Source organism: Manis javanica, chromosome 14, assembly GCF_040802235.1.
Source record: "Manis javanica isolate MJ-LG chromosome 14, MJ_LKY, whole genome shotgun sequence".
Taxonomy (NCBI): domain Eukaryota; kingdom Metazoa; phylum Chordata; class Mammalia; order Pholidota; family Manidae; genus Manis; species Manis javanica.
Genome location: NC_133169.1, coordinates 89,437,121 through 89,457,104, shown reverse-complemented (window position 1 = coordinate 89,457,104; position 19,984 = coordinate 89,437,121). Strand labels below are relative to the sequence as shown.

The following is a 19,984-nucleotide window of genomic DNA, read 5'->3' as shown; positions in this document are numbered from 1 at the left end:
GACACTGACACATTTGGGCAGGAGATGGAGAAGGAACTGAGAAAAGAATTTAGGCTCTGATTTCATTCCCCAAACAGCAAACGCGTCTGGAGTCTAAGAAAATCTGTCATTTACCTCATTTTGACCATCAGTCAAGGCTGCCTCTGACCGCGGGGCTCTGCTGACCTGGCCATGCAGCCAGAACTCACACATGAAGGGCCCTGTGGGCCGCGTGAGCTGGGCTCTGGGCGGCCTCTGGAAGCAAAATGAACGCAAAAGCCTTTTCTGTTATAAAGACAGGAAAGTTGAGTGACGGGAGTCTGCTGGGAAGGCCAAGGGCTCAGATGAGATACAGGTATGTTCCACGTAGTTCTCCTCCACATACCAGACAGGAGTGCCCCTCAGCAGGCCTCACTGGGCACCGTACGGCCGCACCCAGGTGGCGGCTCCAGATGCTGGGAGGGGGGTCCAGGGCACCGTGTGAACTCGATTCCTGCGCAGGCGCTGCGGGTGTGGGCTCTTCCTAAGGGTGAACCCATGTCTACTAAGTGACAAACGGGGACATTGTGAGCAGCTTGCATGTGATCCACATACCCACTCCACCCCCCACCCCCCAGGACCAGGCAGCCTCACGCCCCTGCCCCTTCCCCGGGCCAGGCTGCTGCAGCCGGAGGGAGACTCGTCTTCGACCCCCAGAGCCCCAGCTGCCTCTGCCCTCCCCCGAGGCCTTGCTCTCGCTGCAGGAGACGGTCTGCCTGTGAAGCCGGACCCCAGGCTGCAGTCAGACGCGCCTGAAAGGGAGCTGATGAATGAGGGGAACGCGGTAACAGGGGGCGGCCTGGGGTGACGTACGTTCAAAACAAGTGACTTTCAAACCTGTAGGATGTGCCCAGCTGTGTGGCAGGACTTTGTGTTCCGACTCTTTTGATTTTTCTAGACTGTGCTAATGAAGTTCCGCAAAATAGTAGTTGGTTAGAAAACTGAATTTGAGAAGAATGAAACAATACACATTCTAGGAGACAAGGTCAGAAGTGCCCACTGGAACAGGACTCTCTGGGGCCTCGTGGCTGAGGGTGCCTGCAACCTCCTCCTCAAGTCCCCTGCACCTGACCCGCCCTGAGGGGAACCCGGAGCTCCTTCCAGGCCAGAGGTCAGCCCCTCAGGGGCAGCCAGTAGACTGCAGGAGCCCGGACTTGTGACCTTTGGTCATTGTCTTATATGCCTATTTGCACAAGCACTACAATTACATCATGTCAAAACTTTATCAGAGACCAAGAAACAAACATACCAGCAAATGGAAAAGTCATTTAATTCCAAAATCATACTTCTACTCATTTCATAAGGATTGTCACATAAACCAACCAAATGTAAGAAAGCCATTTCAGAGGCCACTCGATAGAAATTTTCTTTATAGATACACTTAGTGACTCAAAAGCACATTTCTGTTTTTTAAAGCCTCAACATGGCAAAGCCGTTTGACTAATAACAGGGAAAAAGTTCTATTCTAGTCACAAATTACTTTTTAATTACAGAATTGGATTTTACACACAAGTCAATACTCAATACTGAAGTTTAAAACAGTGCATAATTTATGGTTTCAAGGAAAACATTAAAGTGCCATTTTTAAGTACTTTATTGATATTATATCACACAGCACTTTACAGTATACTCAAAGGTAGCCTAGATTATGAATTAAACATGCACATATTTCCTTCTCCAAAATACGGACAAAAGGTCTTTTAGAGTGCTTTTGAACACTAGCCTAGTATTAGCTACTAAACATTTATGAATTTGATCTTTCAACATGAGTTTTAATAAGTTAATAAGGAATATAGCTGTAGATAGTAATCATTTGATAAATATGAACAAAGTTTTAAAATGGCACTTAATTTACATCTTTGATCACTTTGATAGTCAACTGCCGGCCTCTCGCGTTCCTCTAATTCTTAACATCTGCACCGTAATGGCTGTGAAGGCTGAGCAACTGCCAGCTTATGCGGGTTCCTGGCTGGGCATCTGTATCTTAACACACGTAAATATGTGCTGTACATACACATACACGGATACTAATACATACATACTTTAGAATCATCAGGTGAACCTCTTGTCAAGGGTACGAGGCTGACCTTTGCATCTGGATACCCAAGGAGCCTGCTTACAGGTGCCCATTCAGATGACTTTGTAGAATGGCCCATGTAGAATGGTGTAGAATGTCCTGATGTGTCCAGGACTGCTCCAGGTAATTCTGATGTTCTGATTATCAATATTCTGGATCTCAACGACTACACTGAAGAGAATTTTGACATAGTAGTAATTACTGCCCTTCCATGGATCTAGGATGGTGCCAAGCCTATGCATTCTAAAGCATTCCGTCTTGAAAGATGCTTCCATCTTATAGCATCCTGTAACACTTTGGTAAAAAAATCATTTGTGAACTTTCCCTGTGATAGATTTTTTTCTCCTATTAAGAACTGTGTTTATCCCTTTTAAAACAAATCTGAAGTTCTTCAGTATGATTCACTGCTCTCTCTGCTCCTAGCATCACTTTAGATCTAGACATTTTCTCCCAAGAATATAAGTGCTTCCATTAGAAGACCACATTTCAGCAAAGGCTGCCTCTGAATGATGTCTGGATTCTCTGTGTGCCTCTCCCTCTGCTCCGGGAAGCTCTTAAGTTAGACAAGTACTGTAGGCGGCGAAAGGAAAAAAGCTAATTATTACTTGTTTGAGCCTTGTCTCAGGCATGCTGTAGGGTTGCGCAAGGTTCCTTGCTCTGCTGCCGTTGTCATTTTGATGCTACAATTACAGAGAAGCGGTTCAGCACCCAGCAGATCAGCATGACTGCCAAACACATTTGGGCATGAGACCCAGTTTTAAACAGCAGCGCAGGGTGTGTGAGACGTGGGGCAGGGTTGTCTAGGTAACCGATCACTGTCCACTTTGCCAGAGATGATTGACAGGTCCCGAGACAGAACACCTAGGATGTTCCTTTTGAAGTCAGGCAGCTAAGAGGCTGTTGTTTCTTCAACGCGGCTACCACTGTGGGTAATGGGGTTGCTCATTAAACGTTCAATCCTAGGGCAAGCTGAGTGCCGTGGAGGCCACTGGCAGCCCTGCACCTATGAAACTGGGTGGTTCCAACTTGCTTTTGGAATAAGAAGCCAGAGGATAAAAGGTGCCAACAGACAGTGATGAACAGATGATCAAGTTCTCTTTAGCGGGTTATTTCTGCCTTCAGTCAGCCTCAACCACGGATGCTTCTGGAGCTCTGTGGTTAAGACAGCGCGTTTGGTGTGCCCGGGGTTGCTGTTTTCAGGGGACACAGACTCAGTTTGTGGAAGGACTTCCCTTCGAGCCACAGGTAGGGCACGTCCGTCCTTGGAGTCCTGGCAAAGGCCTGAAATGACCTTGTCAGTAGCATGGCTCTGTCCTGCTAATGCCAGTCTGCTAATATTTGATCGCTCATTTTTCTTTCTCTCTTTGTCCAAAAAGCGCTGAGCAGGAGGAGATGAGCTGGAATTACGTTGAAAAAGAGTTTGGTCTGAAGAAGAAAACATATTGGCTGTAGAAATACTAAAACACTAAGCTAAAAACTGGCTCTAAGAATAGGATACCAAAGAAGGTGATGCTATACAGGGTCGGTCCATCCCTGTTTACTCTTGAAAACAAGAAAGAATATTGCCAGTCTTGAACAAGGCAGGAATTTACTTGCTTGGGAGCAGGGCTTTGAAGCCAGTCACCTTCTCGTGGCATGGCATTCTGCAGCTGTGGAATTCTTTGAGGACCTTTAGGAGGACTGAGACACTGATTATATTACCCAAAAAAGATTCAGGCTCTGTGTGCCAAGCTGATCCCAAGGCCTCCCACAGGACACGCAAGGCTCCCAGGAAACTCGGGGACCTTGGGTGGTGGTCTCCTGTTCTGACAGCTGCTTCGCTCCCCTGACCTCACCCAAAGCTCCCTATTCAAGCGGAGGGAGTTGGGGGTGGGGGCACTGCTGGTAGAGAGGATACAGTCTATTTTTAGTCCTCAAATTCCTTCCTATTTGCTGGATCACATTCTGAAGGGTTTCTCCAGTTCTGCAGCCAACGGGGAGGAGGGAAGCCTGGCTGGAGAAGGAAACAGAGCAGCCATCTGTCCCAGGCCCAGCATGGCCCCAGGGAGGCTGGGAAGGGGTCGACCTAAACATTTCCCTGGGCAGTGGCTCTGTTTCCCCCTGGCTTCGGACCAGGGCCAGCTGGGGAAGGAGGAACATGCTTCCAAGCAGTCGGGCTGGGGCCAAGGACTGACAGGTATGCGTCGGCCAGGAACCCCTGCGGCCAGCGCCTGGGCTTCTGCTCTTCCGTGCTAGCTCTGGTCACAGTCCCAAGGGGCAGGCGACAATTTAAAATGGCAAGTGTGTTAAAAGCACTATGTCACACTCTTTCCTCACTGGTAAAGGACAGTGGTACCCAGCATGCCTGTCCCCGCAGGCCCCTCTGACAGGTCCCCAAGCTGTTGGTCTGCTGGGAGGAGGGGTTGCCTGTTCATACATTCGCTTTCTGCTTGGGTTTTCAACGACCATTTTCTGAGGCTTATCCTGGTCTTTTCCAGTCTCAGTTCTGGTTCCCTGGCTCAGTGGTAGTATCTCAGCTGCCACTGGGTGAGCTCCTGGGTAGTAGCTGTGGAAGCCTTAGGCTGAGGAGAACTGAATCACAATGACAAACCTCTCTTAGCTTTAAAGCCATGAAGCTCTAATTGCATAATCTCCATCCCTCTGGAGTCTTTCCTCTTATGTGGGGATTACAGGAAATCTGAGATGAACAGGAAGGGCATAAATACATTTAGGGAAAGGGGAAGCAGCTGCATATTGAGAACTGAAGATCCTAATAAGCCAGTTTTTCTTGGAACTCACAAAACCGTAACCTTTGCAAACTGCCTTGACCTCATTTAGAAGATGTGCGGAAGAGTTACCTACAAGGAGGTCTCACTATCCCATCTCCTTCTGTCCCGATATCTTGGGGTACCCAAGATACACCTGAGAAGAAAAATGAAAAAAAAAAACAAACCCCTGGCCTCACCGATCCTGAGCTTCGTCTTACTACCAAGTAGGAGCTCTTTGAAAAACTCATTGTCTGAAGATGCTCTTTCCATTTCCAAATCCAAAGGCCAAGAAATGCTCAGAAACACATCTGGGTAAAGAAGACTCATCGCCGTCAACACGTGACGCCTGCCCAGAGTCGGCAGAGAGTGTGTGAGGCGTCTCCTCCCCCTTGGAGGCCAGGGGGGGACGGCCTCGGTTCCTCGCGGCCTCGCCCCCTCCCTCCCCCTCTTACACACTCATTCGGCATCAAAGCTTTAATGTGTGGAGCAAGTAGCTTAAAGAATATCAAATATAAAACTTTGCCATATAGTATTTGAAATCACTCTATTTACAAATTATCTTTTCGAAAAAAACATGTAAATAAAAAAAAGATACAGTAATTCAACACAATTCAAGTTTTTCCTGTTCTTCTTTAAACTTTCCTAAATTGGAATCCCAGAAGCAGGAAACACTCGGAGCAATGCTGCCGCCCTGAGAGGCTCCTGGGGGCTTGACAGCCCATTGGTCTGGAGCGTGTCCGCCCAGAGTCACTCTCGCAGGGACATTCAAATGTGGAAGATAACGGCGACTGTGTTACTTGGAGGCCAGGTGGGTGTGGAATGTTCAGGCCGAGCTCCCCCCCAGCCCCGAGGCAGCCTTCCTGAGACCCAGCCCCTTCGAGACCCAGAAATTCTCTTTCTCAGAAGGTACCCATCCCACCTTCCAAGCCCCAACCTTCTGATGTCTTTCTGAATCACAATGGCTTATGATATTAGTCCCATGTGTCAATAGCCTGAGAAACAATTCCCTTTTTTTCTGAGTGGCAGTGAACATATATGTCCTGCTAGGCCATGGGGTTGGCCCAGGAATCATCCCTGAAAAATGCCAGGGCATCAGTGGTCAGTAGCCCTGCCAAGGGAAGGGACAGGTAAACAGGAGGCCATGAGGAAATGAATTAAAGGGAGGGTATCACCCATTGGTGACTGGCAGACTACCCTCTAGAAAACAAATAGTAGTTGCATGGAAGAACAGAACTATTAAGCCTGTTTAATCTCAAGACGTTACTAGGGTTTGCTCCAAATATATCCTGATGTTGCTGAAATTCATCAGAAAGGGAATAGGTCCCAGCTGCTAATCTGTCTGCCCAAGGAGACCACTCTGATTCCATGATCTTCTGCTTCAGGTTTGAAAACCTACCACACAGGGTGGGGCGGAGGGACGTCATGCAGAGAGTGTTATCTTTTGGTTTGGTTTGAGAGCGGGCTAGGTTGCCGTGGTTACGAGGCGATGGCAGCCCTTGGTGGCAGAGAAGTTCCTAGTGTGGGAGGCAGGGAGCACGGGGTGCGTGTGTCCCCTTGCATGAGGACTGGACTGAATTCTGCTGATGCTGGGCCAACGGCTGCTTTAGAGATGGTGAGAGATTGGATCATATGTAAACAGCGCCGTAACCCCCACATCCTGCATGCAAACAAACAGACCCAGCGGCCTGGCCACGGCGTCTCAAGCACTTAGAGGTGGGGTAGAGAGAGTGCCCGCTGTAAACAGAAGCAGTGGAGCCAGCCTGGACTTCAGAGGCACTGCCCAGCTCTGTCACACTCAGCCACCCCACAAGCTCTCAGGGACTACTTACATCTTACCTACTTCCTTCTCCAGAAGGCTGGGGCTTGGGAGACTACTGAAGCAACGTGAGCGTCCCCTGATCAGGTGCTAAATGAGAGAACCACCTGGCTTTGCGAGCCTTTCTCTCGCTTATCAGCATCGAATGGCCTCCAGCTGATTTACTTCTGCTTCCTGCAGTATCACTGCGAGTCAGCTGAGATGATCAGGGGGTGAGTGGCGCCGGAGTTCACAGAAACATTCACGTGGACAGAGAGCAGCAGGGTCGGTCACTTGCATTTCTCAGCGGCAAAGAGAACTGGCCTACAGCCCTGGGATCAGCAGCTGTCATGGACACCAGAGAAAGCTCAGCAGTTCCGCAGCGGCCCACGGTTAGAGGAACTCCACGTAGTTCTCAGGGATGAGGCCGGTCTTTCCATTCAGAGTCCCCTCCAACCAGCCAGGCTCCTGAGATGGATGAACTGCACAGGAAGGGGAGAGACAGCATGAAGGGATGACATTGCAGACAGGGCAGGAGGCGGAGGGGGGTGGGATGGGGTGGTGCTCGTGTGTGTGCGTGCGCGTGTGCGCGGGCACGTGCATGTGTGTGTGTGCGCGGGCACGTGCATGTGCGTGTGCCCGCATGCGCACTGGCAACTACTGGTTATGTTACATCATTCTAGGATTTGTTTAAACCAGAGGTTCCTAACCTCTTGTGTGATATAAGCCCTCTGATGAAGGTTATTTGGAATGTTCTTCATAACAAAAAGGGAAACAGACACAGACGTTCAAAGTTTTAGTTTCATGGACTTTCTGAAGTTCCTGGTTTAAACTAAGTGACAGATTTCTATTTCTTGGGCTGGTGGTCACAGTTACGGTGCTCCATTTGTAAATTTATCTGTCCGTCATCCATCCGCCCGCCCTCCCAGTGTACTGACTGTGCACCGGGGGAGGGTCAGTGGAGGACTGTTATGAACTAGTCTTTACAGACAGCTAGTTCCAAATCATGCCTTTTGCTTTCCTTCAGTCCTTAGCCTCTGTTTCTACTTTCTTGCAAATTCCCTCCAATTTTTTTTCACATTTTGTAGCCTTTTAATATCCGTCTGTCCACCCCATAGTCTTTTAGTGTTTCCTGTTCTCTAGAATTTTCTTCCCTTCTATATGTAAGCCTGAAATCTGTCTTCTCCCTCTCTATTGCAAATTTAGAATTTTCTTCCCTTTTGATTTTTCAATATCCAAAGAATATATACTAGTTTCTGTGACATCACAGTCCACCTCCATGGCAACTACTGTGATATTGTAAATATTATATAAAATCCAGCTGAGTCTGCAAAATAGTCAATAGCAGGAAGGAAGAGGAAGGGATCATGGGACTTGGAGACCGGCAGGGTCTGCGCTTGCCAACTGGGAATACCCAGACCGCTGTGGGCAAGGCAGAGCCTTCGCTCTGGACGTATCAGGAAAGCTCCCATTTTCTGAGACTGTTTGGAGAGAATGAATTTACCCCTACTCCCTTCCTAGGCTAATTAAGTGACTTCCTGAGCTTGTTTTAAAAAAGCATGCCACCCCCAATGCTACTGTATAACGCTAGTTTCAGTCTGTACGGGACAAGCGAGGACAGAGAGCAAAGGAGGCGAGTGGGGAAGCAGCAGGGGACCCACAGGGAGGCTTAGGCACGGAAGATCAGTGCAGCCTTGTCTAATCGCGCTCCTCCAGGAAAAGATGAGGGCAAACATCTATTAATCGGCCTCCAAAATGCCCGCATGATTTCTTATCATGAGCATTCAGGAATAACCCACAGGTGGTAAGGGTCCTCTGGGTTCGTGACACCCACACAAGAGGAGTGTGTTAAGTTTCAACACAACTTAAAAGCAACCTGGCCTCTCCAGTGCCCAGGCCCTCCCATCCCACCCCTAAAATACCCCTGCCCTCTGCCCGTCAGCCCGGCATCAAGACGACTTCGGTTTCTGCACCTGTGAAGTGGTGGCAATCAGACTCTCTGCTGTGAAGTGGGTTCTTGTGAGGCTTCAAGGAGCCGTGATGGCGAAAGCCCTCAGCACAGAGCCGGGCACGGTAAATGCTCATCTGGCTCGGCCAGGAGGGGACCCCGTGTCATATGACCGGTCACTGGGCTCGTCGGCAAGGCTCTCTCCTGGCAAAACCTTGGTAAAGGCCCAGTCTGAACACGCACCTAAGCTCTGGGAGACGTCTCATGTGCAGGACTAGAATCAAACTGAGCTCATTCTCTGAGATAAAGACCTAGAAAGAATAACCAACCAGCCGACCGACCGACCGACCGACCAACCAAAATGAACAAGAAAGACTCCCCGCCCCCGCTCTGCAGCAGGGTCTGTCCCGGTCAGACATTCTCCCTTCCGGGCCAGCTGTTCAAACATAGCTCAGGGGATGAGGCGGAAACATCAGAAATGACATTTTCAGAGTAAGGCAAGAATCAGAGGGGACAAGGGAGGCTCTGCAAACTGGAGAACAAGCGATATGTCACAGGGGACAATGCAGCCTTTAGGTAGGACTGTGGACTCACTGGAGTATTCAAGTCAGGCGTTATTAGGGCGCTGTACCCGAGCACGGGCGTCGGAATCACTGGGTGCTCATTAAAACTGCGGATTCCTGGACCCTCAGCACTTCAACTAAAGAGGAATCCCTAGGAATGCGGCCCAAGGACCTGTGTTTTAACTCATTCAAAGAAAGCTATGGGTTTTGGCTTTTCTGTGCTGAAATGCCTCTGTACTGAGGGTGGTAATAAGAACTGAAATGCAACTTCTCATTAACTGATGGAGGGAGGAGGCAGTGCCAGGACCCCCATCTCTCCTGCTGCTGCCCTCCCCTCCCTTTCCTCACGCATCAAGGCTTAGCTGAGGCTCAGCTCCTCCAGAAATGCCAGCATGGGGTCCCGTTACCGGCCCCCTCCCTCCTCCGGACGCCTGGAATGCTCAGAGGACATTCCACAGCTCACTCGTGGGTCCCCGTGCTGCTGCTGGTATGTGTTAAGCTTTGCTTCCCTCACTAGCTTTTTAGGGCATTTCAGTTTGTTTTATATCGCTCAGCATTCTTCGGTGACTCCCTCTGCCTGGTGAATCACAATGACGGAAGCGAACACCTAGAATGGAGACTGGGAAGTAGCCGGGGGCTCGGAGCTTTAGATATTTATTGAATCATTGAATACTAAAGATCCCAGCTTGTACTATTATTATCCCTACTTTACAGATGATAAAATCAAGGCCCAGAGAGGTAAGCTGATTCGTGCAGGATCACAACGGCAGAACCAGAACTTGAACGCAGCTTGTTTGACTCCAGAGACCGAGCCCTTTTCCGCTATATTATGCCTCATTCACAGACAGCGTGATCCCCGAGGCTAAGGGTGACGGGGCGCACGTGGAGCACAGACTGAGCGGCAGGCCTTCGGCTCAGAGCTTTGCCTGCATCGCCTCCTTTCATCTTCAGAATGACTGCGGAGTTGCTTCAGCTATTATGTCATCATGTTATCAACAAGACACTGGGGCTCAGAGAGGTTAAGCATCTTGCCCCAAGCGACACAGCTGCTAGATGATGGAGGTGGATCTGAAACCAGGAGCTCTGGGCGCAGAGTCTGTGGTCTTAGCCACTGCTGCTTCTGCCCAGCTCAGCGCTCTGGACATCAAAGATGCTCATAAGTACTTGCTGGGCTGAACTGTGCCAATGTCCAACCTGTTGAATTGCACCAGTGTCCAACGTGCTATATAAACACAGAGAGTGTTGCAGCGAGCTTCGCTGGCAGCTCTCCAGCCCAGCAAGCATATGAAAGTATAAGCTGCTGCTGACATGCGTGTGCTTCCTGCCACCCACTTTCTCTCAGCTTGATCCATATATATATATACATATATTCCACGTTCCCCTGCACACACAGCTCATGTGCTCTCCCCTCCTTTGCTCACTGTGGACAAGGAGCGAGTGTGTGACTGACATGTCTAATGGCTGGCTGTCCCAAGGGGAAGCAGCACAGCTGCAAAGGACACAGACCTCTGTGTGGCTGAATGCACTTACTCATTTGATGAATGTTTATTAAGCACCCACCAGGTGCCAGGTACTATGTTAGGTCCTCACACACGATATAGATCAGGCAGACAAGATTCCGCTCTCAGACAGGGGCAACCCATCAGTAAACAAGCATGTAATTCTAGGTAATGATGAAGGGAGAGAAATAAACTGGGATGGAATATGGATAGGTGCGGAGAGCTCCAAAAGCTAACACCTAAACGATCCCAAGGAGCCAGCCAGGCGGGGGGTAATGCAAGTGCAAAGGCCCCGAGGTGGGGAAAAGCTTGTGGGGTTTCAGAACTGTGGTCTGCACATTTTCCTTAAAGAGCAAGGTCATCAGTGTGTATGTATCTTCACTCAATTCTGCCGTAGAGGTGCCACAGATAATATGTAAACACAAAGGTGTGGGTGGCTATGTTCCGATAAAATGTTATTTACAAAAACAGGCATTGGGCTGGATTTTACTGGCAGGTCATAATTTGCCAACCCTAGTTGAGAATATAAAGAAGGTCTGTGAGGCTGTAGTATATTGAGTGTGGGCGAGAGAGGCCAGAGCACAGGCGCCAGGCCGTGGGGATCCTTGTCAGTAATTCTAAGAGCGACAGGAGGCCCCTGGAATACCTGAAGCAGGAGATGACACGATGTGGTTTCCATTTCTCAAAGACTGCTCTGGCTGCCACGCAGAGAATGGATGGCAGAGGCAAGGGCAGACACGGTAAGACTCATTGGGCAGCAGGGGAAAGCCCGGTAGAGACGGAGGGGGCCTGGGCGGGGGTCTGGCAGTAGAGACAGGTGGGGAGGCAATGGGGAGGCTGAAAGACTGCCGGGGAACTCTCCCGTAACCCCACTGCGTGCGCAGCTCCCGGCCCACGGCTGAGCATGTTCTTTATCAACAAAGGGAACCCAGGGCCGCCCTGCCTCAGCCCCTACTGCTCTCTGCACCCAGGGGTGAGTGGGTCTAACCCATCTCGAATCCGATTGAAGTATCCCAAGAACCCAGTCTTAGTGAATGCCATGTGAATTTTCCAGGTATCACTAATCATGTCGCTTTGAGATGACTACTGTTCCTCAGAACACAAGTTGTTTCCCCTTCCAGTTACTGCGTGAGGTGCTCTTGGTGGAGGGCAGTTTCCTAGTAGATTGGCAGGGGCTGCCACTGGGGTTCTTTCCGAGTATTGCACATGCACTCCCCACTGCGCTGTGCACCGCTCCAGGCCTGCGGCGCGGGCCCCTGGGGTGCCAAGGCTTGGAGCTTAGTCACTACAGGCAACAGGCTTCTCCCTGGGTGTGCCCCCTCCCTCCTCCTCCTTACCCATTCTTCTTGATCCTGAAACAGACAAGACACACACACACATGGCTTTACAAATGGCTCTAAACCTGCCACTCATAGACTTGCTTCTGATTGGTCTGATGACTTCATCTGACAGCTGCAGGGCCTCTGACTTATGCAGCCCTCTGCGGTGTCTCCAGAAAAAAACTAATAAGAGATAGAAGCAGGAAAAAGATCTCTCTGCCTAAATCGTTTTTTCTCCTCTAACACCTGATTTCTCCTATAGAAATCTATAGGTTTCTCCTATGGAGGGAAAGGGAGGAGGAATATGTAGCATTTTCTCAAAGTCAGACATAAATATTATCAGCCAAACCAATCTAAAAATTGGATTAGCATTTTGTCAGATCCTTCTTCAACTGCTGCTCAGTCAACACTGAGAGGTGTTTTCTTTGAGGTCTAATCTGGCCTTTTGTTCTTCAGGGAATGTGAAAGGTCACTGGCATTGCTGGTTAAAAACAAACCAGTGTCAGTGACCTCTGCCATGACACCCAGGGGCCGCGGGGAGGCGCGCATGCGGCCTCCGACTCATCAGACCTGCTTTCTCTGCTCACAGGACCGAGAATGACCACCAAGTCGTAGGGTGGGACTGGTCATAGGACCTGCTAGGAAGGAAAGGATGTGGCAATTAAAAACCATCTAGATATCTTTTCTTTTCTTTATTTGGTTAGTTATTTAACCTACTTCAAAAAGGAGACTTAAAAGTGTTAGAAGGTGGGCATTTGCAATAACATGGATGGAGCTGGAGGATATTATGCTCAGTGAAATAAGCCAGGCGGAGAAAAACAAGTGCCAAATGATTTCCCTCATTTGTGGAGTATAACAACGAAGCAAAACTGAAGGAACAAAACAGCAGCAGATTCACGGAACACAAGAATAGACTAGCGGTTACTAAAGGAGAGGGGTGGGGGAGGGTGGTTGGGGAAGGAGGGAGAAGGGGATTGAGGGGTATTATGATTATTACACATGGTGTGGGGGATCACGGGGAAGACAGTGTAGCACAGAGAAGGCAAGTAGTGACTCTGCGGCATCTTACTGCACTGATGGGCAGTGACTGCATTGGGGTGTGGGGGGGACTTGATAATATATGGGTGAATGTAGCAACCACATTGTTTCATGTAAAACCTTCATCATAAGAGTGTATATCAATAATAACTTAATAAAAAAAATGTTAGAAGGTGGGAATGTAAAATGGTACAACCCTTCTGTAAAACAGTTTGGCAGTTCCTTAAATGGTTAAATACAGAGTTAGTGTATTACCCAGCAATCAAATTCTAGGCATATCATCAAGAGAATTGAAAACATATGTCCTCACCAAAACTTGTACAAATGTTTATGGCAGCACCACTCAAAACAGCCAAAAAGTGGAAACAATCAAAATGCACATCAACTGACGAATGGATCAATAAAATGTGGTATATCCATTCACTAGAATATTTTCAGCCATAAAAATAGAATGAAGTATTGTTACGTACTATGACATGCAGGAACCTTGAAAATATTACGTAAGTGAAAGAAGCCAGTTACAAAGAGCACATACTATAAGATTCTATTTACATGAACTATACAGAGCAGGCAGGTTTATGGTGGAGACAGTACATTAGCAGTTGTCTGGGTCATATCAGCTGAAAAGGAAAAACTGTGATTGTGAACTGTGAGAACGTCAGGGTCTTTTCCTAAGAAGATGATCATCTTCACCATTAGAACAGCAGCAACGCTGAATGGTTATGGGTTGAGACATTTTAGACACGTGACGTGCATGATCTCAATTGTCTCTCAAAACCTTCTTTATCTTTATGTGACAGAGGAGAGAAGTGAGGCACAGAGAAGTCGTCACTGCTCGAGGTCACAAAGGCGCAAGCAGTCCGACTGAGACTTGATGCCGCGGTTCAGGCTCCCCAGGCCTCGGTGGGAGCCTTGGCCGCCCTGTGTTTCTGGGTGTTGGGCAGCTGGTAGAAGGTGTGCTGGAGGCCGATGTGGGGCTGCCTGGCTGTGGCGGGGAGAGCTTGGTCGGTGTGCACTCACCCCTGCCCGAGAATTTTGCCCTAACCCCAACTGAGATCTAGAAGGAAGCCTCGGGAAACACCCAGGTCCTGAAACCAAGCAGCTGCTTTTGCTCCCTCCCTCCTTCGAGCAAAATAAACGGACCCTGCTAGCCAGGGATCCGGAAAGATTAGTCCCAGAGAACTTCATCTAGGGAAAATCTCGACTGTGAAAGAAACTTGGGCTTTTCTCCTGCTTTTTTTCTCTCAGGTAAATGATGTTATAACAAATGATGACATCAATTCTCACTTCATAAAAATGGAACCTTTTTTTTTTTAAGGGAGGAAAACAAAGGAAAAGGAACAAGAAAATGGTGCATCAAGCAAGTACGAGCCCCCAGTTCCATGGGGCAGGTGCTGTGCATCCATTGTCTCACCAGGAAGCCTGAACAGGACCGCTGGGGCCTGCCTGTGGGGTGGTTTGACCCCGGGGTCCACCTCTGTGCTCCCAGCAGTTAGGGGGAGGACAAGCAGGGATGCAGCACGGCTTATGGGCCCAGAGCTCACCCCATGCCCAGCCTCCACGGAAATCGGCCGTGTCTGCTGTGGGCAGCGAATGCCACTGAACGCAGGTGGAAAACGGGCACAGAACCTGTGGCCTCAGTCTCCATGCGGAGCCTCTGACCGCTTTCAGGATCCCTCTCTTCCCTGTTCCTTTGTCTCCTACGCACTGTCCGGCCCCCGCGCTCTCAACACCACGCTGGGTGCTGGGCTGAGTCCTGAGCAGGTACCACTGCATGTAACACGCACAGCACCTCGGTGCGACTGCTCCTGCCAGAGGGAAGAGCCTTCGCACTGTCCGCTCGCTGTGCCCCCAGCTCTGCTGTGGCTCTCGTTTTGGGAAGAGATGTCTCTCCAGCCGAGACTTTTCCAGTCCTACCTGTTCTATGGAGGTTTTCCACAGGCAGGAACTGGGAAAGCTGCAGTTATTTGTTTCCTCCCCCACCCCCACCGCGCCCACATCTCTGGGGGTGGGCATGAGAAACTCACCATTGTCAAAGACGGTGCCCGCCGTGAACGAGAGCTCCGAGTCATGCTCAGCCTTGCACGCATACAGGGCTTTCGCCTTCCGGAATGGTGTGCTGTGTGGAAACAGGCGTTTATTTAGAAAGTTTTAACAAACACTCTGAAAGCCCCAGGTATTTAATCTCGCTTCCTCCCCTCCCCTGTAACTGCTCCTCTCCCGCGGCAAGCGGCTGACAAGGCAGCCAGACAGCAAAACATGAGGTGGAAAAGTTGCAAAGGTCACTGGAGAAAAATGTGAAATAGTCAGAGAAAAGCAGTGAGCCCCAATAAACCACATTTCTTGTGGGGTCACCGTGTGCCAAGTCAGAACTTAACCTAGGCGTTAGGATAGCTGAGCGGTGGGAGGGAAGGCGGGAGCCCATTTTTGGAGCAGAAGTAGCTTGGGCGGAGGGAGGCGGGGGCAGGAAGGAATTTCCAGGTTCCTCTGGGGAACACTCCCAGCAGACCCTGGCCAGAGCTGGCGATTCTCAGTGAGGCAGAAGGGAGAAATTCTAGCAGAGCCGGGTGTCGGCTCCAGGCCACGGGCTGACATTAGCTCTCCCAGATGTTCCTTGTTTCTCATTGGGCTGGTGGAGCAGGATTCCAGTGCTGGAACTCCCTGACCCCCAGGGTAGGGCAGGGAATAGACGAGGGGTGTGTGCGAGCAGTGTCACACGTGTGTGCATGCATGTGCACGCGAACTTGCATGGAGAGTGTGGGAAGGAAGAAGGCAGAGGGCGTGTGGTGTGCTGTGGTGCCTTTCTCAGGCCAACGAGTGCTCACAGCGGCTCTGTGTGCGTCAGAATCACCTGGAGAGTTTGACAAAATGGTGTTTGGATTCTATCCTGACTTGCAGATTCAGCTCTTCAAGTGACTCCAGTGTGCCACCAGGGCTAAGAAACTGTCGTCTAGAGCAGGGGTTGGCACAGTCTCTCTGTCGAGGGCCAGGTAAGCATTTTAGGTCTCGTGGGCCGTATGGCCTCCGTTGCCATGGCTCGCTTCTGCATTGCGGTGTGAAAGCGTTCACGACAACCCGTGAACCGAGCAGTGTGGCTGCGCTCCATCAAAAGTTTACTTATAAAAAAACAGATGGCGGGCCGGATTTGACCCAAGGGCCACAGGCTGCTGTGTTCTAGAAATAAGCTGCAAGAGTTGGTAAATTCTATTACCTCCTATCAGTATGCGCTTTGATATCAAACTAGATTCAAAGGATCTACGGACTTCCTGAGGGTCATAAGAAAAATGACATTTAACGGTCAAAAGCTGGCTCTTTGTCAAAAGCAATCTGCCGCTCGCACCAAGCCATCTGAGGAAACATATTTAGGGACTCCAGGGCAGAAAAACAAAAGAGCAAATAGGTCCTCTGGCTCAGAAAATTCTTCAAGGCATATATGTTATTGGCTTTATCTTCATTTGACTAATGAAGAGCCTCCAGGAGCCAGTGAGGCTAGGCCTCCTGTGGTGCGCTGATCTGTAGCGGCCAAATGAGCTGCAGCTGTGGAACGGCTGGTCTCAGGTAAATCCGGACAGAATCAGAAGAGGCAGGGGACTTGGGTCATTAGGGAACTGTTATTCCTCAGAGTCCAGCTTCCGTTGGGGAAAGAGGAGGCATAGATGGGTGCAAACCTACACCCGGGACAGGCATCTACAACTTTTAGTCTTGGGTCCATGCAAGCTAAGGAAAGATGGCTTCTAAGGTCTGGTGTGCAGAAGGGTCAGAGCAGACGATCAGCCAGAATTTGTTGCCAGGATACAGTTTACTGTTCTCTCTGGTCTTCCAGTAGCCAAGAGATGATGGCCAGGTGGGAGAAAAATTGGGTAAGTGGGAGAAAAATGAAGTGGGTCTGCTGGGAATGACGGAAAGAGCCTTTAGAATTCATCAGCTCCAACTGGAAAACAGCTCTTCCTGTGTAATGATCATTAAAGTCAGAATAAAGTTCAGGACAAGGGGCACATTCCGTGATGGAATTAACCCAAATGTATGTGTTGGCCACGAGGACCGAACAGCCAATGTGCAACTTTACGCAGAGGAAAAAAATGTTGGGGTTGGTTTTTTTTAGAGTAGGTGGGGTAGCAGAGAGGAGACACCTGGCTGTGAGAAGCATCAAACAGCCCCAAAGCCACACCTATCGGCAGGTAGACCCTGTCATGACAGGGTAGGCAGAAGGAGAAACCGGTCACAGTGACCTCGAGGGTCACTGTCTCTTGAGGACAGGGCAGGCAGGTGGGTGGAGAGCAGAGAGACCAGGGACGGGGAAATAAAAGGTGAGGGAAAGATCACCTGAGGCAAGGCCCCTGCAGTTGGATTTTCATGAAGGTTACTTATCAACCCCAGGAAATAAAGGGACTAGGACAGGCCAGGGGCAGGCCAGGGAAGCCAGCAGGGGTGCCTGGCAGAAACAAAGCGCAGGGGAAGGAAGAAGGCAGAGGGCGTGTGGTGCGCTGTGGTGACTTCCAAGATTGTCATTCAAGAGGACTAATCTTCCACTAACATTATGCTTTTGGAATTGAATAATGAAGTGACAATAAAATAGCACATTAAAAATAAAAGCAAAGGTCAGGAAAGGGCCTTGGTTTTTCCTCAGAATGACAGGTGACAGTCTGTGACCGTGTCTTGCCCCGAGACCTCCTCCCACCCCTTAGGCTGTGCACACAGACAGGAGCGGTGACAGGGGGAGTGTGTTTAAGGGGACCACTCCTGCTTCCCGGAACTAGGGTTGCCAAATAAAATACAAGACACCTAAGTTAAATGTGAGCTTCAGGTCAATCAGGAATTGATGCGTCAGACATACTTACACTAAAAAAAAAAAAATCAGTTATTGCTGATCTGTAACTCAAATGTAACTAAGTGCTCTGTATTTTTGTTTTATTTGCTAAATCTGGCAACCCTACCCAGAGAGCAAGCATGCCAGCCCCACAAGTCTAGTGGCCCACACCACACTCCCTCTCAAAAGCAGTGAGCGGTTTGTTCTGGGTAGCTACCAAAACAGACCCTGGGAGCACAGAACCTTTGTAGACTTTGGCTCTGATTAAAATATAAAAAAACCCCACCAAACATCTTTGGTTTTTCAGCTCCCTGGCTCTGTATTGTCCACAGTGCATCTCAATGCTGGACACGGAGAGCCTGAGGTGCCTCCGGCTGCCTCTGTAACGGCGCCCTTCAGACCTCAGCTGGGCCTTCAAGGGCACGGGCAAGTTTGGAACCTTCTGCTAGTTCATTTTTAATTTTCGCCTCTGAGCGTGGCACGAGGCCAGGAAAGCACTCAGAGGCCTTCCCCTCAAATGCCCTCGCAAACCCTGCAAAACGACAACCCACTCTCCATTGTACGACACTGCAGGGAGGTGGGGCCAGAGAGACCGGCAGGTTGCAGGAACTTCATTTGCTACAATTTCTAGAGGCCCATGAATAAATGCAAGTTATGTGTTTGGGGCTGAGACCTTTTCTAGGGGTGCAAGTGAAAGGAAAGGGACACACGTAGGAAATATTCCTCCAGGACCCTTCCTCTGCTGTGCTGTGAAAGCCGTCTTCATGCCTGAGCTTGAACTAACAAGCACTAAAAATGCTCTGAAGTGGGGAAAGGAAGCCATTTCCAGAGGAGATTTTTTATGTAGAAGTTCATGGAACCATTCGTTAGGTCAATTTAAGTATTTATTTTTAAAAGCTCTGCCCAAGGAAGGAAATCTGAAGCTTCACAATCTGGAAGCTTCACTATTCAGCAGACCTGAATAGTGGGTGCATGCCCGCACCTCTTGGCCGCACACTGCAACAGCAGTGGGGGGATTTCAGCCCTCTGGGCTGCCTGGCTCTGATGGGCAGCTTCCCCGCAGTCCCTCTCTGTGCCCACTTGGGCACACGTATTCAGCTCAGGGACAGCCAGTTCCAAGCCCTACTGTGCCTTTCCCATTTCAAAACGGCAGCCTCCCAAAGGGGCGGTGGACAGCATCGCCCAAAGGGCGTTCCTCTAACGACGGTCAGGGCGCCCGGCGCCGAGTGACCGTGAACCCAAACACGCCCGGAGAGCGGGCTTTGTCGCCTCTGTTCTCTGTCGGTCTGGAAATACTCCGGGAGTTCGGAGTAGCTGAAGAAAAAAATGTGGGATTATTTGGGGAGACGGAAGGGAATGGAGATACTGCACAGTTAACAGGGCCCCGAAACTCAGAGACACAAAAAAGTGGATACCCTCAAAGCAGAGAGTACATTTCGGTTTTTTTTCAGCTGAATGATTCTACTGTCCTGAGACCCATTCTGTCCAGGTGGCCAGTGTTTTCCACGTTTTACTTCCTTGTATCAAAATGAAAGAGCCACCTTCTCTTCATGCCCAAATCTCTTAGGAGTGATGCATTCTGAAAAGTGACTGTCTCTGGTCCCTGAAGTTCGCTCTGGTTTAGGTCCTCCTGGTGGCGATTAGTGATCTAACCAGAACGATCCATGCCATATTTGGTGTCCAAAACAGTTAATGTCTCCCAAAGGACCCAGAATATGCCTAAGAAATAATCAGGAAATAACTTGAGTGCCAGGAAAACATGACTTAAATTTTTACCTTATTCCTGGATGAGGATAAAATAATACACTGAAAAGCTATCTTTCCCATCTTCCAGTGCAAAGCTAGATAGAAAACCTAGAAGAGCAGGCCAGACTCTGGGGCTGGGAGTTGCATGGAAACCTAGATTTGGGGTCACCCTTATGTTTAGAGGACAGGGTGCTGGGATGGGGGCAAGAAAGCCTGAAATCTGGACTGGCTCTCCTCTGGTCATGTGACCATGTGCCAGTCACCTCTCTGTGCCTTAGTTTTCTTTCTCTATTTTAGGGTTCAGGCCATTTCTCCTCTCATTCCCACACGAACACAGAATGAAATGATAGATATGAAAGTGCCTGGAGAACAATGCAGCTTTATATATACATATATATCTGTGTGTGTGTGTCTGCATATAAATAGC

General features: G+C 49.5%; 1 protein-coding gene across 7 annotated transcripts in view; it reads right to left on the bottom strand.

Moving 5' to 3' along the window:
* Positions 1 to 1,271: 1,271 nt before the first annotated feature.
* ARHGAP26 (Rho GTPase activating protein 26) overlaps positions 1,272 to 19,984 on the bottom strand; it is a 404,986-nt gene continuing 386,273 nt past the window's right edge. For 3 of the 7 annotated variants that reach the window (XM_073221874.1, XM_073221875.1, XM_073221876.1), the window contains 3 exons: positions 15,032 to 15,123; positions 14,549 to 14,812; positions 13,751 to 13,989 (listed from right to left, as the gene is read on the bottom strand). In XM_073221874.1, coding sequence (XP_073077975.1) covers positions 13,889 to 13,989; positions 14,549 to 14,812; positions 15,032 to 15,123 — 457 coding nt within the window. In that variant the 3' untranslated portion in view covers positions 13,751 to 13,888. Of the gene's footprint in view, positions 7,120 to 13,750; positions 13,990 to 14,548; positions 14,813 to 15,031; positions 15,124 to 19,984 lie in introns of those variants that run through there. The other 4 variants (XM_073221879.1, XM_073221878.1, XR_012125172.1 and 1 more) reach the window with 3 other exon arrangements.